This window comes from Suillus clintonianus (genome assembly GCF_016758775.1).
Source record: "Suillus clintonianus strain FC179 chromosome Unknown DEU56scaffold_167, whole genome shotgun sequence".
Classification (NCBI taxonomy): domain Eukaryota; kingdom Fungi; phylum Basidiomycota; class Agaricomycetes; order Boletales; family Suillaceae; genus Suillus; species Suillus clintonianus.
The window spans coordinates 21,514-39,650 of NW_024539391.1; the positions used below are offsets into that span (position 1 = coordinate 21,514).

Below are 18,137 nucleotides of genomic sequence, written 5' to 3' on the forward strand. Positions count from 1 at the left end.
GCTTCAAGACAACGAAGTTTGGTGCCGATGCGTGTTCAACTGGAAGGTCGGTACCCGAAAGAAAATGCCCATGGCAGTACCTCGCTGCTCGAGTCTGTCGATGTCATCAATATCGGCCGCACCCACCAACACTCCACCAATCCATCCAAAAGCCTGAACAAACCCCAAGAACAGCAAGCGTTTGAGAGACGCGGATGCTCCAACGTCGAGGCTTCCTATTCACAAAATAAGCATGCCCCACAGGGCCACAAGAACATTGGCCAGCGCCCATCTCTGGGGGATGAAGTTGTCCGAAAGAACAGCCATTGAAAAAACTTACAAAATGAGTACTTACGCTGCCCACACCAAACCCCCCATCGCATTCGCAAAGACTACTCACAGCAAAGCTGAGGACATCCGACTCTGAATAACCAGCTAGTGCATACTGCAAAATTCGGAAACATGCCTCACGACAGCACCTGCTGGATCGAGGTCGTGAGCTATCTGAGGGATCGAAGGAACAAAGGTCCCAGTCAGTGGTCACTATCACTGGGGCGACAAGATCACCGAGTCGGATAATTTGTCGTCAGCCGCATTCGGAGTTCCTTGAACCTGAAATGCAATTTGTTATTTTTCTACCCAGCGTTCAAGTACTTGACCAGCGCGATCGCAAATGAGTGACTCGCAGTGAACCGTGGACAACTCTCAGAGGGTATGCATCAAGTATGCATATCAGTCAATTGGGTTTCGGGACGCGGCTCTTTCGAATGAGATGATGTCATGTGGTCAGCTATGCAATATATTACCGCTCGTGTACATCGGATGGTGCAGAGCTGGGTATGAGATGGTCCATCTACTATGCAAACAAAGAAATTGATTGAGTGACAAAGTGTCTCAGAAAATGACATCATGGCTGAAGTGAGTTGGAACGACGACGATAGCCAAAGAAAAATCCGCAGCAGGTTACTCCTTCATAGACGTCTCCCTCTGGCCTGCTGGTCAAGGCTTGTGTTTGTGTGGGCCACCCGTGAGACACTTGCGCCCCCACTGCAGGTTGACCTGGTTGCATGGGACTGTCGACCTCATTGTCGCTTGTGCGTAGCATAGCTGCAGCCGCTTCCGCGTCAGATTCAGGGACAATGCCGTATCTCTGCACAGTGATTTAAATGATATGAAAGAGCAGCAATGACAAGTTGCTCACATCTTCGTCGCGGCAAGCGGCCACATCAACGAGACGTCTGGAAGATCTTACGGGAAATGGGTTGGAATTCCGGTGCCAAGGCTGGCGGGGTATTGATTTAAGTGCATTTGAAGGCCGAGTACTGAAATCCAGGGAACTGGATATAGTATTGTTTCCTCGTGCCTGTATTAGCCATTCCCAAAGGTTTCGACTATATTTGCTATCGAGGTCGGCAGGGCGAGTGAGTGCATGAGGCAGTGGGCTCTGCGCGTCGGTAGGAGTCTCGTCTCGCTGTTTGCCTTTATCCGTTCTGGCGCCGAGCGGATCATTCACAGAACCACGCTGAAAGCCATCGTGTTGTGTTTAGATGATATTGTGGGAGAGCCGGAAAGGCACTTACATCATTGTCACCTTGCTCGCCATTTCCTTCTCCCACTTTCCCTTCTGGTACTGGTTGGTTGGGTTTCATGGTTGCGAGCTTTAGGGATGAGTTTGAGCGAGCACGATGAGGGAAGAACTTGCGCTTCGAGCGTCCATTGAGAACGGACTCGTCTTCCGGTGGGTGAGGGCGAGAGAAGACCTTGAAGAAGCGGCGAGCGGAAAAGAGGCGGGGGAGATGGGAGTGAGGCGTCCCCGACGGAAGAGATTGACGCGAAGACTACAGATACATGTTGTCAGCACTGTGCAGTTGCATGAGAAACACAAGTTTTACCTGAAAGAAGTTGTTGTATGGATCATCGCGCCTCTCGTCGATGATACCATCACCGCCAGTAGCATCAGCCTGCAACAGCACTGAGAGCAAGGCAGACGAGTGGTCACACGTGAAAGTACTAACGTCGAGGCATGATGATGATGGGGAGTTGGACCGAGTTTCTTGAATTTGTTGAGGGAGTATGGGTGTAGCAAGCTGAGGAGCTATGTCTTTGACAGACCAGAGAGTGAGTTTTTTGTTGTCTCCGCCATATGCTAGATGGTACCCGTCTGGAGAGAACGACACATGGTAAAGGAATTCGTGATCCTGGCTTAACTGGGCAAGTGGCTGAAGGGACTCTGTGTCCCACAGTTGTGCAACACCATTCTTGCCCACGCTTCCCAGAGGGTGGGCTTTACGGAGGATTTAGAAGTCATAACTCGTTACCGTCATCTGGTGGAACAGTCTGACTCTCCTGCGGTCGGTGATCTATTATGGGGATGAACAAGTCATCAGCACTCACTTGTTGGTCTGCTGGTCTGTTGTTTGGGGGCAAGTTGGCAAGGTAGGCGAGTATTTATGTCTTGTAGGTGGAAGGCGTTCATTCCACGAGGCGGCGCTAATCGTCCATTCACAGGTTCATGCCGCAATACAGCTTTTTGGCTGGTTTGATCTTTACAAACTACGATCCCCAATCATACACTTTACTAAATTCCAATCACTCTAGTATCGTGAACTACGCTTCGGTGCATACTCCAGGCAACACAACAACCATTCAGCAACATAGCTTCTCGTGTCTAGCTATCGTTTGCTTCATAGCCCATGTTGCTGTTCATATGTTCTCCGAACTTTTACCATCTATTGCTCGTTTGAAGCCCTACCCCCGCCCAGAAGACAATACAACACTTTGTAGTCCCTGCCAGCCACTAGGACATCGCTGCCGGCTTTGAATTCAGATGAACGAGTGGACGATTTGCAACTCGAATCAGCACCCAGGCCGTGATGATGAAAAATTTGAAAGGTAAATCGCTGATAATTTTAGATCCCAGTTGTTCGACAAACTTGAGACCGTACAGCATATAAAACACCACTGTTGTGTTGTAAGGTCAATCAATCGCTTCTCGCCATTCTATCCTCTAATGTAGTTGTGCATCCCTCAGTCAGTGCTAGTGCCCTCTGTAGCAGAAAGAACGCTCGCGTCTTTCATCTTCTGCCTAGTCCGCGCCGTCTTTATTTATCTTGGTTTGTCTCCTCTTGGACAGAGGGTGATGTCCTGGAGTTCGTGTCGGACGGGAATTGTGTCACGATGACGCTCGAGAAAATCCCAGGAGACGTGAACGACTGGTCGAGTTCAAGTCTTTCCTTCCAGAACACGCGATATGCCAAGGTGACTATCACCAGGACGTTGCAGACGACGAGACTGAGGGCGGCCTGATTTCCGTCACGTTTTCTTGTCGTACATGGATACGAGTAAAGGCGAGTGCTTACCTTGACGTACGACATGATGAGCGTTGTTTCTGTGACGGAATGGAAGAGCATTATCGAGTGCGGGATTGTAACGATGGTGATCAGAATCGATGAGCCGAAAACAGACATGATCAATATTGTGTTGTTGCGAGAGAGCCCCGCATTTTTCCAGAACTGCAGCGGTGCAACGATGAGGGGGAAATCACCGGCGATGTCCGCTGCAGACACACCCTAACTTGAGGACCATATCAGGGACAGAAAGCAGAAAGGGTACTAACTGGTCAGTTGCAAGAGCGCTATTGTCCGGGTCATCCGGCACGAGTAGTTTGTGCACATGGTGATTTTGTACGCGACTAGCGCGGCCCACATGCACACGAAGGATACTGCAATGAGGTAGGTGATCCGTTTGTGGACCTTGTCACCTGAGGGGTTGGCGATTCGGATGATGGAGAAAATGATGCTCATGCGCGCAGTCCTGGACTAATGAGTCAGAAATGTAACTGTGTGAACCGTGATGCGCACCACACGACGGAGGTGAAAGCCGCAGCGAAGGTCCAGGCAGGTACTGATATGAACGTGAGGCAAATTTGCGAGTGCGGAGCCAAGTACTTACACCTTTTCGTAGTACGAACCCAGATCCATGCTAGACAAACACCTGGGGGATGTAATATTTGGTGTATTGAACAAGGAAGTAGGCAAGGAAAACCCTACCGTCTGACACCAACGCCAACGCCGCCCATGCATCTTCCCACCACAATTGACGCGTCCAACCTCTGTAAACAAGCCTGAAGATGGTTAAGAGTATAGCAATCGATTGCGAGACCGAAGCCGCGACTTTCCACAAAAGATAATCAACAACGAGCACAACACACTGGGTACTTTCCACTCACCAACCAGTCGAAGGGAGTAAGGTGTCATGATCACATAACAAGGAAAGGGCAATCATTACCATCGGATGTTGAACCTTCACCTGCTATATGTGACACAAGAGAACCCTTGGTACATCTCTCCGAGTTTGGCGATCACACGCGACGTTCTGGGCATTGCTGGGCAGTGACACAACCTGGGTCCTGCAGGGCTGGGCAGACAGGCCGCCGACTGGCAGAGTCTCACAAAATGTATAGTGTCCGTTGTCATGGAACTTAGTGATAACGAAGTGCTTCCTCTCGCACGCCAGCCGATGCACAGTAAAACGCACTCGCAGAGAGCCTCGATAGCAATGAATTCCGAGTCTGGACCTGTGTGGATCGTTGCAGACGAAGATAGGTTTTGTCATAGGATATTCGGAGGCCTCAGCGGCCACAACATACGGCCACGGGGCGCGCACACGACCATTTTTCGAACCTTCGTTGATGAATCCTATTTGTGGAAAGGGTCGAGTGCCAAGTGGTCCACTAGAACTGTTACGCGACTTTGAAAATAGTGGCACGTGATACGACACGACGACCAGGATGTGCAGAAACTGATCGAATGATGGATAATACGGTAATGAACTTCGTAGCAAATCAGTTAATGAGATTGTCCAACACTGGCATGTCTGTGTACACTGTGCGCCGGACGTGGGAAGCATGTACTCTTAGCTTACGTTACATTGTACGTTGCATTTGATGCGGAGCAGCAGAGTCTGAGCAGACCGTAATCCCGCACAGCACTTGCTTCAGTACAATACATCGCAAAACAGCATCAGCATTATAACAATGTAGAAACGATGTATGGATACAATTGTAGGGAGTATGATACCTTATGGTGCATGTGTGAATTGGACACTGATGTTGTGTTGTCAAATGTCGGCAACGATTGAGACGGACTTGAGGAGAACTTCGTCTATGATTTCGCACTGTGCTGCGCATAAGCGCCAGTAGTCTCAGCAGAGAGTCCATCTAACTCATCAAGAAGTCACAGCCAGAGGCAGGACTATCACGCCTTGCGGTAATTGAAGAACACCTGGGTGTGGAATCATGGCCTTCGAGTTAGAATGACGAAGATGTAGATTTGTGACTCGAACCAGCACCCAGACCGCAATGAACGATATTTGGAAGGTAAACCACTGATAATTTGAAATCCCAATTATTCGACAAACTTAAGACCGTACAGCATATAACATACCCCGGTTATGTTATATAATGAGAAACGCACATCTCCCGATCACCAACCGCTATCCTCCAATGCAGCTTTCCATTCTTCAGTGGAAATGCCCTTTGTGGCAGAAAGAATGCTAGCGTCTTTCATCTTCTGCATAGTCCGCGCCGTCCTTATTTATCTTGGTTTGTCTCCTCTTGGACAGAGGGTGACGTCCTGGAGTTCGGGTTGAAGGGGAATTGTGTCACGACAACGCTCGAGAAGATTCCGGGAGATGTGAACGACTGGTCGAGATCGAGTCTTTCCTTCCAGCACATGCGATATGCCAAGGTGACTATCACCAGGAAGTTGCAGATGACGAGACTGAGTGCGGCCTAATTGCCATGAGAAGTTTGCAGAGGGATGCAAGTATGGATGTATGCTCACCTTGACGTGCGCGATGATGAGCGTAGTTTCTGTGGTTGACTGGAAGAGCATTGTCGAGTGCAGGATTGTGATTACAGTGATTAAAAGCGATGAGCCAAATGCAGACAGGATCAATATTTTGCTGTTGCGCGAGAGCTTTACATTTTTCCACAACTGCAGCGGCGCACCAATGAGGGAAACATCCGCAATGACATCAGCTGCAGAAACCCGATAACTTGAGGACCATATCCGGCACAGAAAGTAGAAAGGGGTACTGACTGATCAGTTGGGAAAGTGCCACTGCCTGGGTCATCCGGCACAAGTAGTAAATGCACACGCTGATCTTGTACGCGACCAGCGCGGCCCACATGCACACGAAGGATACTGCGATGGGGTAAGTGATCCATTTGTGGATCTTGTCACCTGAAGGGTTGGTGATTCGGATGATGGAGAAAATGATGCTCATGCGCGCGGCCCTGGAATAATGAGTCAGAATTGTAACTGTGTGAACTGTGATGCGCACCACACGACGGAGGCAGAAGCCACAGCGAAGGTCCAGACCGGTACTGGCGTGAACATGAGATAAATTTTGGAGTGTAAAGTCAAGTACTCACAACTTCTCGAAGTAGGGGTCCAGATCCATACCAGGCAGATAACTGGGGGATACAGTAGTTGATTTACTGAGCAAGGCAGCACAAAAGAAACACCCTACCGTCTGACATCAGTGCAAATGCCGCCCATGCATCTTCCCACCATAATTGACGCGTCCAACCTCTGTAAACCAGCCTGCAGATGGTGCAGAGTATAGCAATCGCATGCGATACTGACCCCGTGACTTTTCAAGATGATAAACAGAAGAGTACAACATATTGGCTATTATCCACTCACCGACAAGTCGCGGGGAGTAAGATACAAGAGGGGAGCGAAATACCATTATCGCACCCTGTGTATACGTCTCCAAGATTATTTCACAACCACATGCGATGTTCACAGCAGGGATGACATCCTGCAGGGCTATGCAGACCAGCCGACTGGAAGTCCCACAAAATGTGTGGTGTCCGGGATGTTATGTCACTCAGTAATTGCGAGGTACTTCCTCTCGCACGTCAATCAATGCACAGTAGAACGCACTCACAGTTAACCTCGATATCTCCGGATCCGAAACCTATGATAGCGATGAATTCCGTGCCAGCGTGATCGTTGCATGCGAAGATAGGATGAAAAAAAGTCTTGCCTTAGAGATACTCGGGCCTCGGAAGTACATGAGTTACTCTGGCCAAGGGAGGGTACACATGACCATTTTTCGAACCTTCGTCGATGATGCGATATCGATCGGAATGGCATCAGGTCCTCGGGCTTTCCGTTCCGTGCTGCCAGTGAAAGCAAAACGAGTGACAACCGTTCGGACTAATTAGACGGACAACTTGAATGACACGTGACCGTTGCAAACAACGCGTCAACAAATGGATCACGCACCTCGTTGGGCCGGCGTTCTGAATTCAAACCGTCAATTGCCCCACCGGCATCGCTATGAACTCCATTGCCCTAGATAATAAGAATGCCGCAGACAGGTCGTATCTGAACCATTTTACGAGGTTGTCTGACATTGGAATGTCTGCAAACTGAGTCGGACGTGGGAAGCATGTACTTAAGTCTTACGTTGCCCGGAACATCACTGAGGCTAATAACAGCATTTGCCACCGAGCGTTGATATAATGCTATGCGCCGAGCATAGCGGTGCAGATCCAGGTCAACAGCGGCGCCCAGCACGAAAGCCAGCAACAGGAAATCACCTGTGTCACACCAGGATTCTCTCAGGATGTTTGAAGGTCAGCATCTCTATTGCCATAATTCCATGCGGAGAACTTGATGACAGTGCACATAGAAAAGATGAAGGGGGAGGTGGACATCCGAGAAGATCATCGGCCCACTGCAACATGGAATGGTGGTGGTCAACACTGAGGAAAACGTTCCCGGAAGGCGATTATAATAATAAGGCGGAGCACTGGCAGAGTTATTGGTATATGGGTGGCGGTGATTCAGAGACTGGGAAGGTCGCCGCGGTCCCTTGCACGGTCACACCAACTCTGTGTTTGCTTTCCCCTGACAACGGGATGCTGGCCCGGGCCAGTGGTCAGGGGACCGAACCGTCATTACCAGCACCAAGAAAACACTGATCCCCCCTGTGTCGTGCTTGAATTAGTATTTTCGTTCAATTCTAGGGTGGCACTGGCCGTCGAGATATTGAGTGTCTACAGCTGAGGCTGGTAAGTTTAAAGTAGCTCCACTGTCCTCAACAGAGCGTTCTCTGTGATATCATAGTATGTCGATTTAGCTCTAGATATGTAGAACTGCATGTTAGTATGGGGACAGACGTATCTACATTGACAGGAGGGTGCTGAATATGAATCAAACGGGAATAAAGCCAACGCTGCGCCAGTATCCTATCCATTTAGCTACATCCTTCGCTCCCAGCGGGTTTGAAACAATTGATCGCATCGTCGGAGATTCTCGCAATGACTTAGAACATGAGAGCTCCGGCCCCAAAAAGACCTCGGTATTCGTAGTGAGATTCTTTCTGCGAGCAGTGTACTTGAAAAAATCAAGCAACCTCAGTGCAGGATTATTTTGCGACGCTGTTGCCGTTTGTGACGACGCCTGTTTCTCCAAAGAAGCGAGCCACTGAGCGTACGGGACCAGCGGAATGTTCATGATGCGAGCAGCTTCCTGCATCAGAGTAGTCCATGAAACAGGACTTGGGTGGATCAAGTGATACACGCCAGGGGGTGAATCGAACATCTCCACCATCGATGCCGCCGCGACATCAATCGGAAGCCAATTGATAGTCTACAAAGGTCAGCGATAGTCGGACGGCAATCAATAGAACTCACATCAGAACGATTAGGCAAAGAGCCGAGGGGGAGGCCTGAACTGATCATGGATGGGATCCATTCCGTTGTTTTCCAGTTGCCATTGCGCCCTCCAGTGAGTTGCCCCACGCGAATAATAGTTGGTTTCAGTCGCGTGGCATCAGCCGCCGCCGCCAAGATGTGCTCTGCAACCCATTTGCTTTCGATATACCCCGTGCCAACAGATATACTGGGGTCATGTGTAAGAGCCTCTTCTACGGCGCTCGACGATGCCAGACCTGCCAAAACATCAGCTGTTCAGTGCATGTCAGATGACCCAAAGCACCTCACCACTCAATACACCGAATGAGCTTGTGAAAAGTAACTGAGGCGCAACTTGCCAGGGCGAGGAAATGGCGAAGTCCACCAAGTTCCGCAGACCGTGAAGAGCGTTATCAAACGCAGCGAGGGGGATGGCGAAGTCCACTGGCCAAGCTAGAGGCTGTTCAGTATGAATGTGAAATAAGGTAAGGAACTCCTCACCGACGTGTACAATGTGGGTGACGTTTCGAGCCATCTAAGACAGGATGAACCTCAATACTGGAATATAAGAAGACTAGTGCTCACGTCGTTGAACGTGTCAGGTGACAGCCCAAAGTAATCTTTATCCAAAATGCCTTCTAAATACACAACCTTGTCTGTGTCCAGTCCCATAGGGTCGAGGGACTGTGTCTGGAAAATCTCTTGGTGACGTTCCAACATGGTCGAAGTTCCGGGCTTGGCACGGTTGAGAAGAAATATGCGACTGATTTCTGGTGCACGGAGCAAGCATTCCAGAAGCTGTGCGCCCACGATGCCTGTAGTACCGGTGATAAGAACGGCGCAGTCTCGTGACCTCGGAGAGGAAGGCAGCAGCGTCTTGGGGCTCTTGAATCCAGACGTGTACTTGGAAACCAAGGACCTCATCTCAGATACCTTGTGAAGCAAAGATGCACTGCTTTGCTCTGCTTCAGAGAGGGAAGACGGCTGCTGGTCCTCTAACCGGGCTTCTAGACTCCGAAGGGTGACATTTGCAAGGAGTTGGGTTTGGCTGATGGCAAAGAAGCGGTTCAAGGCAAAGGATAACCTCGCAGCAGATAACGAATCCAAACCATACACCGTTAAAGGAACGTCGGGAGACAAGTCTTCGCGCGCAATGTCCAGGGTGGCACACAGTACGTCACTGATCGAAACACTATCCTTTGAGGTCGACGTTCCATATTCTGCGACCGTCCGCTCGGGCAATAAGTGAGTATACATCTGTTCATTTCCCAGCGTGGCGCGGACCGCTTCCCATTCGAATTCCGGAATATAGAGCCAGAAAGGGCCGTCAGCGAGCTTTTGAATACCTTCACCGATGAATTGGACGATCCCTGAGGAAATATGAATTCGAGTTCCGCATCGTCATGGTCAGGGGACAACTCACTCTGAGACGACATCCCCCAATCTGCCAAGCGTTTGAGCTTTGTGGGATTCAATGTAGCGACGAATGAGTCTGTGACTGCGGGAGTCACAATGGAGAACGCGTTGGGCATGGCGCGCAGTCTGCCGTCCAACACGGTGTTCGCTCTAAGGAATGTGAGCCGTCGATTTACGCACACAACTCAAAAGACGTACGCAGCATAATTAGTTTGTCCCGCATTCCCGAAAAGTGCCGACACCGAGGAGATCGAAATCAAGAAATCCAGCTTGCTTGTGTCAATGGTGTTGCATAGCACCTCGAATCCTCTAATCTTCCCATTGAATGGCGCATTAAAGTTCTCAGTGGACAGACCAGAAAAGAGGCCATCCGCCAAAACCACGGAGAGTAACACACATCCCCCGAGCGGATTCTGGAGTCCTCGTACCAACGCTTTCATACCATCCTCGCTGAGGGCATCGACTGCCTCGATGCGTAAATTTAAATCCGGTAGGTTGTCGAGATATGTGATGATGCGCTGAGATGCAGTGTCTCCCCTGCGCAGAATTCCAGCGCGCCCAGACCGAGAAGTCAGAGCGATTTCCCGAGCCCCATTCTAATTAGTCGACTTAGCATGATTAAGTGAGTTCGGCGAAAACGGACGTCCTGACCTTGTACATCCACTGGGCAATCTGAAGTCCAAGGCTGCCGACACCTCCCACCAGTATATAAGCTTTCTTGTCGCTGAAAAGACGCTTCTTCACAGGGACGAGATCGCCGGGCTTTGTGGTGATGATATCGCTTAGGTTGCGCATGCGAATCTTGAGCTCGTTGCCAGCTATGCTTGATCCAAGACGAATGGCGTGACCGACCAACCACGGGTCGCAGGCGAGCAGCGATTGCAAGCCTTTCGTGGGATGCTTCCACGGGAACGTCCTCCCGTTAGCCGTCAAGAGACGCGATAAGAGATGAAGCGTTCCCGCGTCTCTGTATTCAGAGACGATGATACTGAAATGACCATTTGGGAGACGGCTGATTTCGGAGTCCGTCGCATGTTGCGTTAGAGTAACGACGGAAAAGCCTTGGAGAAGGTAGAGTTGAGCTATTAGCATGCTAGTCTGAGTATCTGCATGTGTCACAAGGATTTCTCCGCGGAACCTTCCCGGGTTCTCAAAATATGCAGGACCAACAGCAAGGACTGCTACAGCGATAGCGAGAACGGGAGGACCCGTCAACGCATCAACACCCACGGACGCAGGGGCATCCACCAGGCTATCAAGTGGCGAGGTGATGATGTTTCCAATGGGAGAAGCGGATATCCCCATGACACCTTTGCGAGAACTGCCCAGGGAGCCAACGAAAGTCCATATCTGATCGTCCGACCGGCTGACACTGTGCACATGCACGACAGCCGAACGACAATCCACAGGAGGAGACGAACAATGAACGACTGCCGACTTCTCGAGCTGCCATGGCTCGTGGAAGTCGAAAGGAGAGACGTTCTTCGGACCCTCGCACAGTGTTATTCTTGGGACATGTACCGATCCCGATGCGTCCACCACGAGTTCCGTCTCCACCTCGGGCATCTTGGACACGACTTCAACCGCCCGTCTTATGCTTTCATCGTCCCAAGCCGGGTCGAACACTATGACGCGAATTGTCCATGAAAGATATTCCTTCCGTAAGGCACGCACGAACCCAACGGCTTCGTCTCCGTCAACACCAGCGAGTGCCGTGAAAAAGATAGTGCGAGGAGCAGCAGTGTCCTGTGCGGATAATATCGGCTGAAGTTCTAACCCTTTTCCGTGCTCGTAAACGATGACGTCGAGCGGAGCCGACAATGACGTTGCAGCATCCATACCCAATAGGCCCAGCGAGTTATCGCTGGTTTGGTCGTGCGCCGGTAATTCTTGCTGGGTTGGCTGACGACACGAAGACAGGTCGAGTGGCATGGGCTCATACGCCAAGTCGAAGCGACGTCTCGGCTCGTATAGAGAGGACTCTCCGTGAAGGGCAACTTCGAATGAGTCCATCGTGCAGAGACGATTTCCATCCTCATCCAGGAGGGTAACATCATACGTCAGAGATTCTTCTTTGGTATGAGTCACCGTACAAGCTGTTAATCATAAGCAAACTCACGAGGTGTCCACTGGCGGAAAACAACATGAGTATAGAGAGACCGCGGGAATGGGGACGTAACAAGTGTTTCATGGATCGTCAGGTTGTGCAGATGAGAAGGAAGATAATACAACGATTTGTCTGCGAGACAGGTGAACATTGGATGGACCAGAGCATGTATTGCGGAGTCGAAGATGACGGGGTGGATCTTGAACTTCTCCAGTCTGTCATTTTTCACATGAGCATCTCACCACAAACAAAACGAATGATCGCACCCTGGAAGGTCCCCGACATCCCCGCGGATCTGTATCAGTGCTTCGTCGTGTCCTCCGTTAGTACCCCGGTAGCAATCCAACATCCTCCGATAATCTGGGCCATATTGAGCGAAGTGCTCGAACCCTTCATAAAAACCTGTGACAGTCGGGTGAGTGACGAAGCCCGACAGCGATTCGTGACGGACCTTCAACGCTAACTTGCGTGCAGCGTGCTTTGATCACTTGGATGTCCACTGCCGGCAAGGTTGACCATGGAGAATCCAGAGATAGGTAGCCATCAGCATGCAGACGATCAAACTAAACCGTCGGTGAGTCGTAGAGCGAAGAACGAAACACCCGTTTCACGTACTTGGGGGGGTGCACCGGGCAATTGCGATGGATTTACTAGAGCAGAGCGCACCGACCAACGAGGTCCTTCGATGCTAACATCAACTGGCACCGGTTGATCCCCAGATAGAGAGAGCATGAATAAGAAGTTGATGTCCCATAATTGTCGTGCACCATATTCCAATGCCTGGAAAATACGGATCGAATTTGGTTACCCTCAGATCTCGCGAGTGCGTGCTTACCATTTCAAGGAAACCTGTGGCAGGCATGATAGGCTCGCCTTGGATCACATGCTGAGCCAGGTAAGGGTGCGTCTGCGAGTTGATACGAAGCGGAGAGTAATTCAACGGCCCGTTGCGAGGCTGACGAATTCTCTGCATGGAAGAAGAATTTGGGTACAGGAAGAGCTTCTTGCGGGAAAAGGGGTAGGCGGGTAGTTTTGGGACGTCTGCTGCGGTGCATCCATTGAGAACATTGAAGTCGATGCAGCAATGTCCAGCAACCGCCAGCTTCCCCAAAGCCTCGAGGAAAGAAACCACTTCTCCTTGATTGCCCTTGGGTCTCCGCAGAGGACAGACAACAGTAGCTGTCTCGCCCCCGAGAGTGAGCAGATAACCAGCAAGAGCTGGGTGAGGTCCTATTTCCAAAAAGCTCGGAGTACCGATGTCGTGAATCATACGCTGAATTGCTCCTGTGAACTGCACTGGGCCACGCGTGGTGGACCAGTAATATTCTGCGCTGAATCGGTCGTGTTTCAGCATGCCGCGTTCGGTGGAATATGTTGGGATTTTAGGGGGCTGCGAGGGATAGCGATCGAATATGTCTGTCACCAGGCGCAGAAACTCGTCGCGACAAACGTCCATCAGTTTGGAATGCACAGGAATGGTAGTATTTAATCGCTTGGCCAAAAATCCTGCAGCCTTCGCGCGTTTCACTGCGAGGTCGATGTCGGCAGATGATCCCGACAGAGTGATGGCGTCAGGAGTATTATAGCAGGCAAGATCCAAAATGGCATTCCCCCGCTCGGCGCACACCTCAGATATAACTTTCTGGGCCTGTTCGGGGGAGCATGCGACTGCCGCCATCGCGCCTTCGACGATTGACATAGCCCGTCCGCGCGCGATCGCAAGCTCCACAGCCATGGCTTTGGAACCTGCTCCAGATGCGTATAACAACGCGGTCTCTCCTGCAGAGTGGCCCACGATCGCAGCAGGCTTCATCCCCAGACTCACAAGAGCGTCGAAGGTCGCTATTTGAAGCATGGTAAGAGCAGGAAGAGTCAATGCAATAGGCCAGACGTCCCCGAGTGCTTCTGCACAAGGAGCGTTTTGAGTGAAAAGACCAGTCCGTGCGATGAGCGAAAATCCAGTTGTACGCTTGTGCACTTCGTCCATTTCAAGAATGCTCCTATTGAAGACAGTGCAGGAGCTGAAGAACTCTCTGCCCACTGACGAAAATTAGCATCAATTCATAAATTATTTGGGATCATGTCTCACTCTCAAAGTGCTGAGGACCTTGTCCCGAAAACACAAACACGAGTGGGGGAGTACGGGGAGCGAGAACCGGCTCAGTAAAACGAGGGGGAGAATTTGACGAAGTGACCGCATAAGAACGCCAAGGCGTGGACCTGGATCGACGTCCGAAGGTCGCTGCTACAGAAGATAATGTTTCACTGTCCATGGCTTGTATAGACTCTCCTATGGCTACCGTTGAACGCGGCGAAAGGCCGCCCGCAACCAAAAGACAAGGTGCGTGAATACTACCTGACTGCCAGAACGGGATTACAGGCTTGGTGGCAGGAGGGCCCTCAACAACGCAGTGACCATTGGCACCACCGATTCCGGAGCTCGCTAACGAGACCAGCGAGAGTCCAGTAGGAGATTGACAAGGCAACGAGGTTGGCGATGAGGCGACGCGAAGATGGAAGTCCTCCCAATGAATGGCGGGATTAGGGTCGAGGAAATTGACGTTTGGAGGGATGATTCCTGATTGAAACATGGAACAAACCTTGCAAAGTGACGCAAGAAATGCTGTAATCTCGAGGTGACTAGATGGAAGGAGAATGAGACCGCATTTGTGATCCTAATTCCGAACAACATACCCTATGTTTCCTTTCACACTACCTATAAGGAGCTCCTTGTTGTCGTTCTTCAGGAAGCTCTCTCCAACCCAGTTTGCTTCCGTTGGATCTCCAGAAGCAGTACCTATGGTCATACACGTTTTTACAAACAATCAAAGGTCTAGATTTCAGGAACTTGCCTGTGGCATGAAGCTCGACGAAATCAACTTCATGTGGCTGACGGCCGGCTTGCTTGAAAGCTCTCAACATCGCTTCCCTTTGAGCATAAGCTACAGGGGAGTTTGCAGGAGCCAGTGAACCGGACGAATTGATTCCAGTACCCAGAGCCTGTGAAAAATGAGAACGACATATATCCGATCCGGAGACGAGCGCACCGTAGCATAGATGTGGTCATGATCGAGGAGAGCTTGGTCGAGCGGTTTGAGGACAACAACAACGGCACCCTCTCCCCGGGAAAATCTTAAATGATTCTCAATTAATGTGCCATGCAGACTCAAAAGCCGCCTCACCCATTAGCAGAGGCGTCGAAGGGTTTGCATTTACCGTCCGGTGCTAGAATCCCAGCTTGACTGTATGCCAGCCAATCCACAAACCTATTAGATTAAGGTGTTTCAAACTTCAATTTTCTGAAACACTGCTGAAAAGAAATCCTTGCCTGTGATTCAACTGACAACCGCCCACAAGCGCCGCTTCGCACTCCCCATTACGTATGGCCTGGATGGCGAGATGGAAGGCCGAAAGACTAGAGCTGCAAGCAGTATCGGTGGGGATGGAAGGTCCGCGTAGGTCCAGGTGGTATGATACACGATTAGCAATCATTGCAGGGGGATAAGCCAATGAACCGCGGGCTTCTGTTTCATCCTGAGATACTAGGAATGAGACAGCGAGATATAAGACAGGTGTCACAAACCTCGCCAGAAATCATCCAGGCGTCATGGGCGACGCTCGCCATGTAAGAGCCGATATTCTTGCCTCGATAATCGATTCCAGAGTCTAACAAGGCAAGGAATGACAGCTCGATGAGCTTTCGCGTTCCAATTGTCATCATCCTGGCGTCTTTGCTGCTGATTCCGAATTCGATAGGATCGAATAAATCCAAATCTTTCAAGAATGCGCCATGTGTGGCAGCCACTTCACCGATATTCAATCCCTTAAGACTGAGCACATTGTCAATAATGACGGATGGCATGTTTTAAGCGAGACAGACGCACGCATCTATGTTGAACCTATCCTCTGGAATTTTCTCGTAGGCTTGGTGCTCATTCATGAGGAAGTCGAAAAACGACTGATAGTCAAGGTTGCTTGTTCCATGAGGGCCACTTGGAAGCTCTGCAGAAATACCGACCTGGATGGATAAAACACATCAGCCTAGTACCCAATTAGTTCGGACGCGAGTTTACCAGTGCAATAGGGAAGTATTCGTGTGAAGAGGCCATGATATCTGATGTGGGGATGGGTCATGTTAAACCACGAAACCAACCCCTTTTGAAGCTACACCGGGCGGTCCTGCGTCTTTGGGAACTACGGCCGGTAGTTTTCATTTCGCAATTCCAGACAGGACTTCGACTCTCAGTGGTGATTCTGGAACAGGGATGTATGACATGGCTGGAAGTCTAAGGTAAGGAAGTATTCGTGGCAATCTTACATGTAGGTGGCGATGGGTTCGTGTCATCCGTTCCATAATCTTTCCTGAGCAGCTCATGATCAGTTGATGCCAGCGCTGCACTTGAAGTTGGTAAACCTCATGGAGACCAGCGTAAACATCCAGCGCACGAACGACTTTTTGGCAATTCAATTTCTGTTGTGCCAACGGAAAGTTGAAACGCAGCAATTTCGACACGCACTGCCGCAGAAAGACCCCACTGTCCGAAGTCACCGCGGGGGGGGGGGAAAGTCGATAAGGCCTGCAAAACAGAAATCAAATGCGACGAAAACACTATACAATGACTCGTCGAGACTACCGAAAGGTCAACGCTACCGGCGGGGGCGATCCTTAGAACCTGGACATAATTTCGAGGGTGCAAGCCGGCTAGTATTTGCATGTATTTGGTGTCGACTTTTTCTCTCTCACTCCTGCCGGTCTATTTCGCCTTTGTGTTATTTCTTGGTTTTTGACTACGCTACAATCATGGCTTCTTCCTCCTTCTTCCTCCGTGTCTGTACCGAAAGGTTAAATAATGGTAACGGGGGCAATTTGACGAAATATCTACATTGATTTATGTTAAGTACCTTTCCGACTTTGCCAACATCCGAACACAACATCATTGATTCATATCAACATCGCCACACTGTGACTGTGTGATTTAATCCGCACTATGTCTATGATACTCCTCTGCCCCACACGCGCCGCTCTGCAGGTTCGAATTTCTACCACCATCCAACAGGTATTTTTGATGACGGTTTTAGATGACTTCAAGCTGGTGGAGCATAATTTAGCCAAGGTTGAGCGGAGACGTGGCAGTATGTCAGTGATTCGATTGCCAGTCAGTTCCTTCTCTCGTTCAAGTGACAATCCTCATTGACACGTATTTCTATCAGCTACCAACCATCTCCGCAGACGAGTCTGATAGTGACTACTAGTAGTAAATGTGCGACCCTTCTCTCGTTTGCGACACTTCGCGCGCTGATCTACCGTACTTTCGTATTACTGACGAAACGACCTCTCACCCTGTCTTCGGTCCAGGTCTATGAGTTGTATAACCCGAAAAAAAAATTGATGCATGTCAGTCAGCATGCGTTTTTAATAAGACTGCAGTAAATCTGAGCATTCCGACGACGCAGTGCAAAGTTAACCTTGTAACCAACGCATGGAAAATTTCCCACATTGTTATTGGCAGCCTCTGCGAAGCGCCGTGATGTTGCCGTGATGAATGTTCTTTTGAAACACATAATGTGGCCTCGAACCTGGCGCTCGGACCGAGGTCTGTGCTCTGTTTTGTGATATCCTTCAGGGGACTCAGGGTACGATCAATGCATGTCCATGCAATACGTGGGCACACGAATTGCACTCTCAAATATCTACCACCCTCTTACATGGCTGTTTTCACATGACAAAAGCGAATTCCGATATGTGGTTGGCAGGATTCCGTCAGTCAGTTCCTTCTTTCCTTCAAGTGGTAATACATGGTCATCTGCGACCCATAGAGCCACGTTATCACGTATCAACCTACGTGTTTGATTTAAATCGAGTTCCCGCTGATTTGTGTTTCGTGGGATCAGTTTACACTGTGGTCTGGTCCACTTGGTGCA

At 50.1% G+C, this 18,137-nt stretch overlaps 4 protein-coding genes across 4 annotated transcripts; all 4 read right to left on the reverse strand.

Moving 5' to 3' along the window:
* Positions 1-1,479: 1,479 nt before the first annotated feature.
* On the reverse strand, positions 1,480-2,004 carry DEU56DRAFT_905292 (uncharacterized protein; the record flags this gene model as incomplete). The annotated part of the gene is made up of 4 exons (XM_041356708.1): positions 1,480-1,501; positions 1,560-1,817; positions 1,872-1,951; positions 1,995-2,004. Coding segments are annotated over 4 exons (369 nt in total), but the record flags the coding sequence as incomplete, so codon positions are not given.
* A 1,076-nt stretch (positions 2,005-3,080) lies between these two features.
* Positions 3,081-4,235, reverse strand: DEU56DRAFT_761718 (uncharacterized protein; the record flags this gene model as incomplete). Its single annotated transcript, XM_041350579.1, has 7 exons — positions 3,081-3,300; positions 3,349-3,535; positions 3,596-3,792; positions 3,840-3,882; positions 3,931-3,972; positions 4,029-4,151; positions 4,208-4,235. The coding sequence occupies 7 exons, from the start codon at positions 4,233-4,235 to the stop codon at positions 3,081-3,083; spliced, it is 840 nt and encodes a 279-aa protein (XP_041201565.1).
* A 1,148-nt stretch (positions 4,236-5,383) lies between these two features.
* DEU56DRAFT_178600 (uncharacterized protein) lies at positions 5,384-6,836 on the reverse strand. Its single transcript, XM_041344931.1, has 7 exons — positions 6,690-6,836; positions 6,514-6,636; positions 6,416-6,457; positions 6,325-6,367; positions 6,081-6,277; positions 5,823-6,019; positions 5,384-5,770 (listed from the first exon to the last, which is right to left on the reverse strand). Exons 1-7 carry the CDS (start codon positions 6,733-6,735, stop codon positions 5,570-5,572), a joined length of 849 nt encoding a protein of 282 aa, XP_041201566.1. The 5' UTR covers positions 6,736-6,836; the 3' UTR covers positions 5,384-5,569.
* Positions 6,837-8,047: 1,211 nt separating this feature from the next.
* On the reverse strand, positions 8,048-16,429 carry DEU56DRAFT_178682 (uncharacterized protein). The gene is made up of 22 exons (XM_041344932.1): positions 16,289-16,429; positions 16,100-16,233; positions 15,799-16,045; positions 15,544-15,749; positions 15,398-15,481; positions 15,263-15,347; positions 15,068-15,215; positions 14,910-15,012; positions 14,305-14,855; positions 13,051-14,255; positions 12,831-12,995; positions 12,667-12,778; positions 12,482-12,617; positions 12,228-12,430; positions 10,760-12,177; positions 10,307-10,704; positions 10,116-10,258; positions 9,278-10,062; positions 9,194-9,227; positions 9,002-9,145; positions 8,693-8,949; positions 8,048-8,648 (listed from the first exon to the last, which is right to left on the reverse strand). The coding sequence occupies exons 1-22, from the start codon at positions 16,322-16,324 to the stop codon at positions 8,211-8,213; spliced, it is 7,032 nt and encodes a 2,343-aa protein (XP_041201567.1). The 5' UTR covers positions 16,325-16,429; the 3' UTR covers positions 8,048-8,210.
* Positions 16,430-18,137: the final 1,708 nt, after the last annotated feature.

Bases quoted from the DNA above. Each gene is read 5' to 3' on its own strand.
- DEU56DRAFT_178600 (XM_041344931.1), bottom strand. From the start codon at position 6,735: ATGGTATTTCGCTCCCCTCTTGTATCTTACTCCCCGCGACTTGTCG. The intron at 6,278-6,324 runs GTGCGCATCACA...TCATTATTCCAG, and splicing joins GCTTCTGCCTCCGTCGTGTG to GGCCGCGCGCATGAGCATCA. The intron at 6,020-6,080 runs GTCAGTACCCCT...GGGTTTCTGCAG, and splicing joins GGCACTTTCCCAACTGATCA to CTGATGTCATTGCGGATGTT.
- DEU56DRAFT_178682 (XM_041344932.1), bottom strand. From the start codon at position 16,324: ATGGCCTCTTCACACGAATACTTCCCTATTGCACTG. The intron at 14,856-14,909 runs GTATGTTGTTCG...CCTTCCATCTAG, and splicing joins AGTGTGAAAGGAAACATAGG to TCACCTCGAGATTACAGCAT. The intron at 10,259-10,306 runs GTACGTCTTTTG...CACATTCCTTAG, and splicing joins GGACAAACTAATTATGCTGC to AGCGAACACCGTGTTGGACG.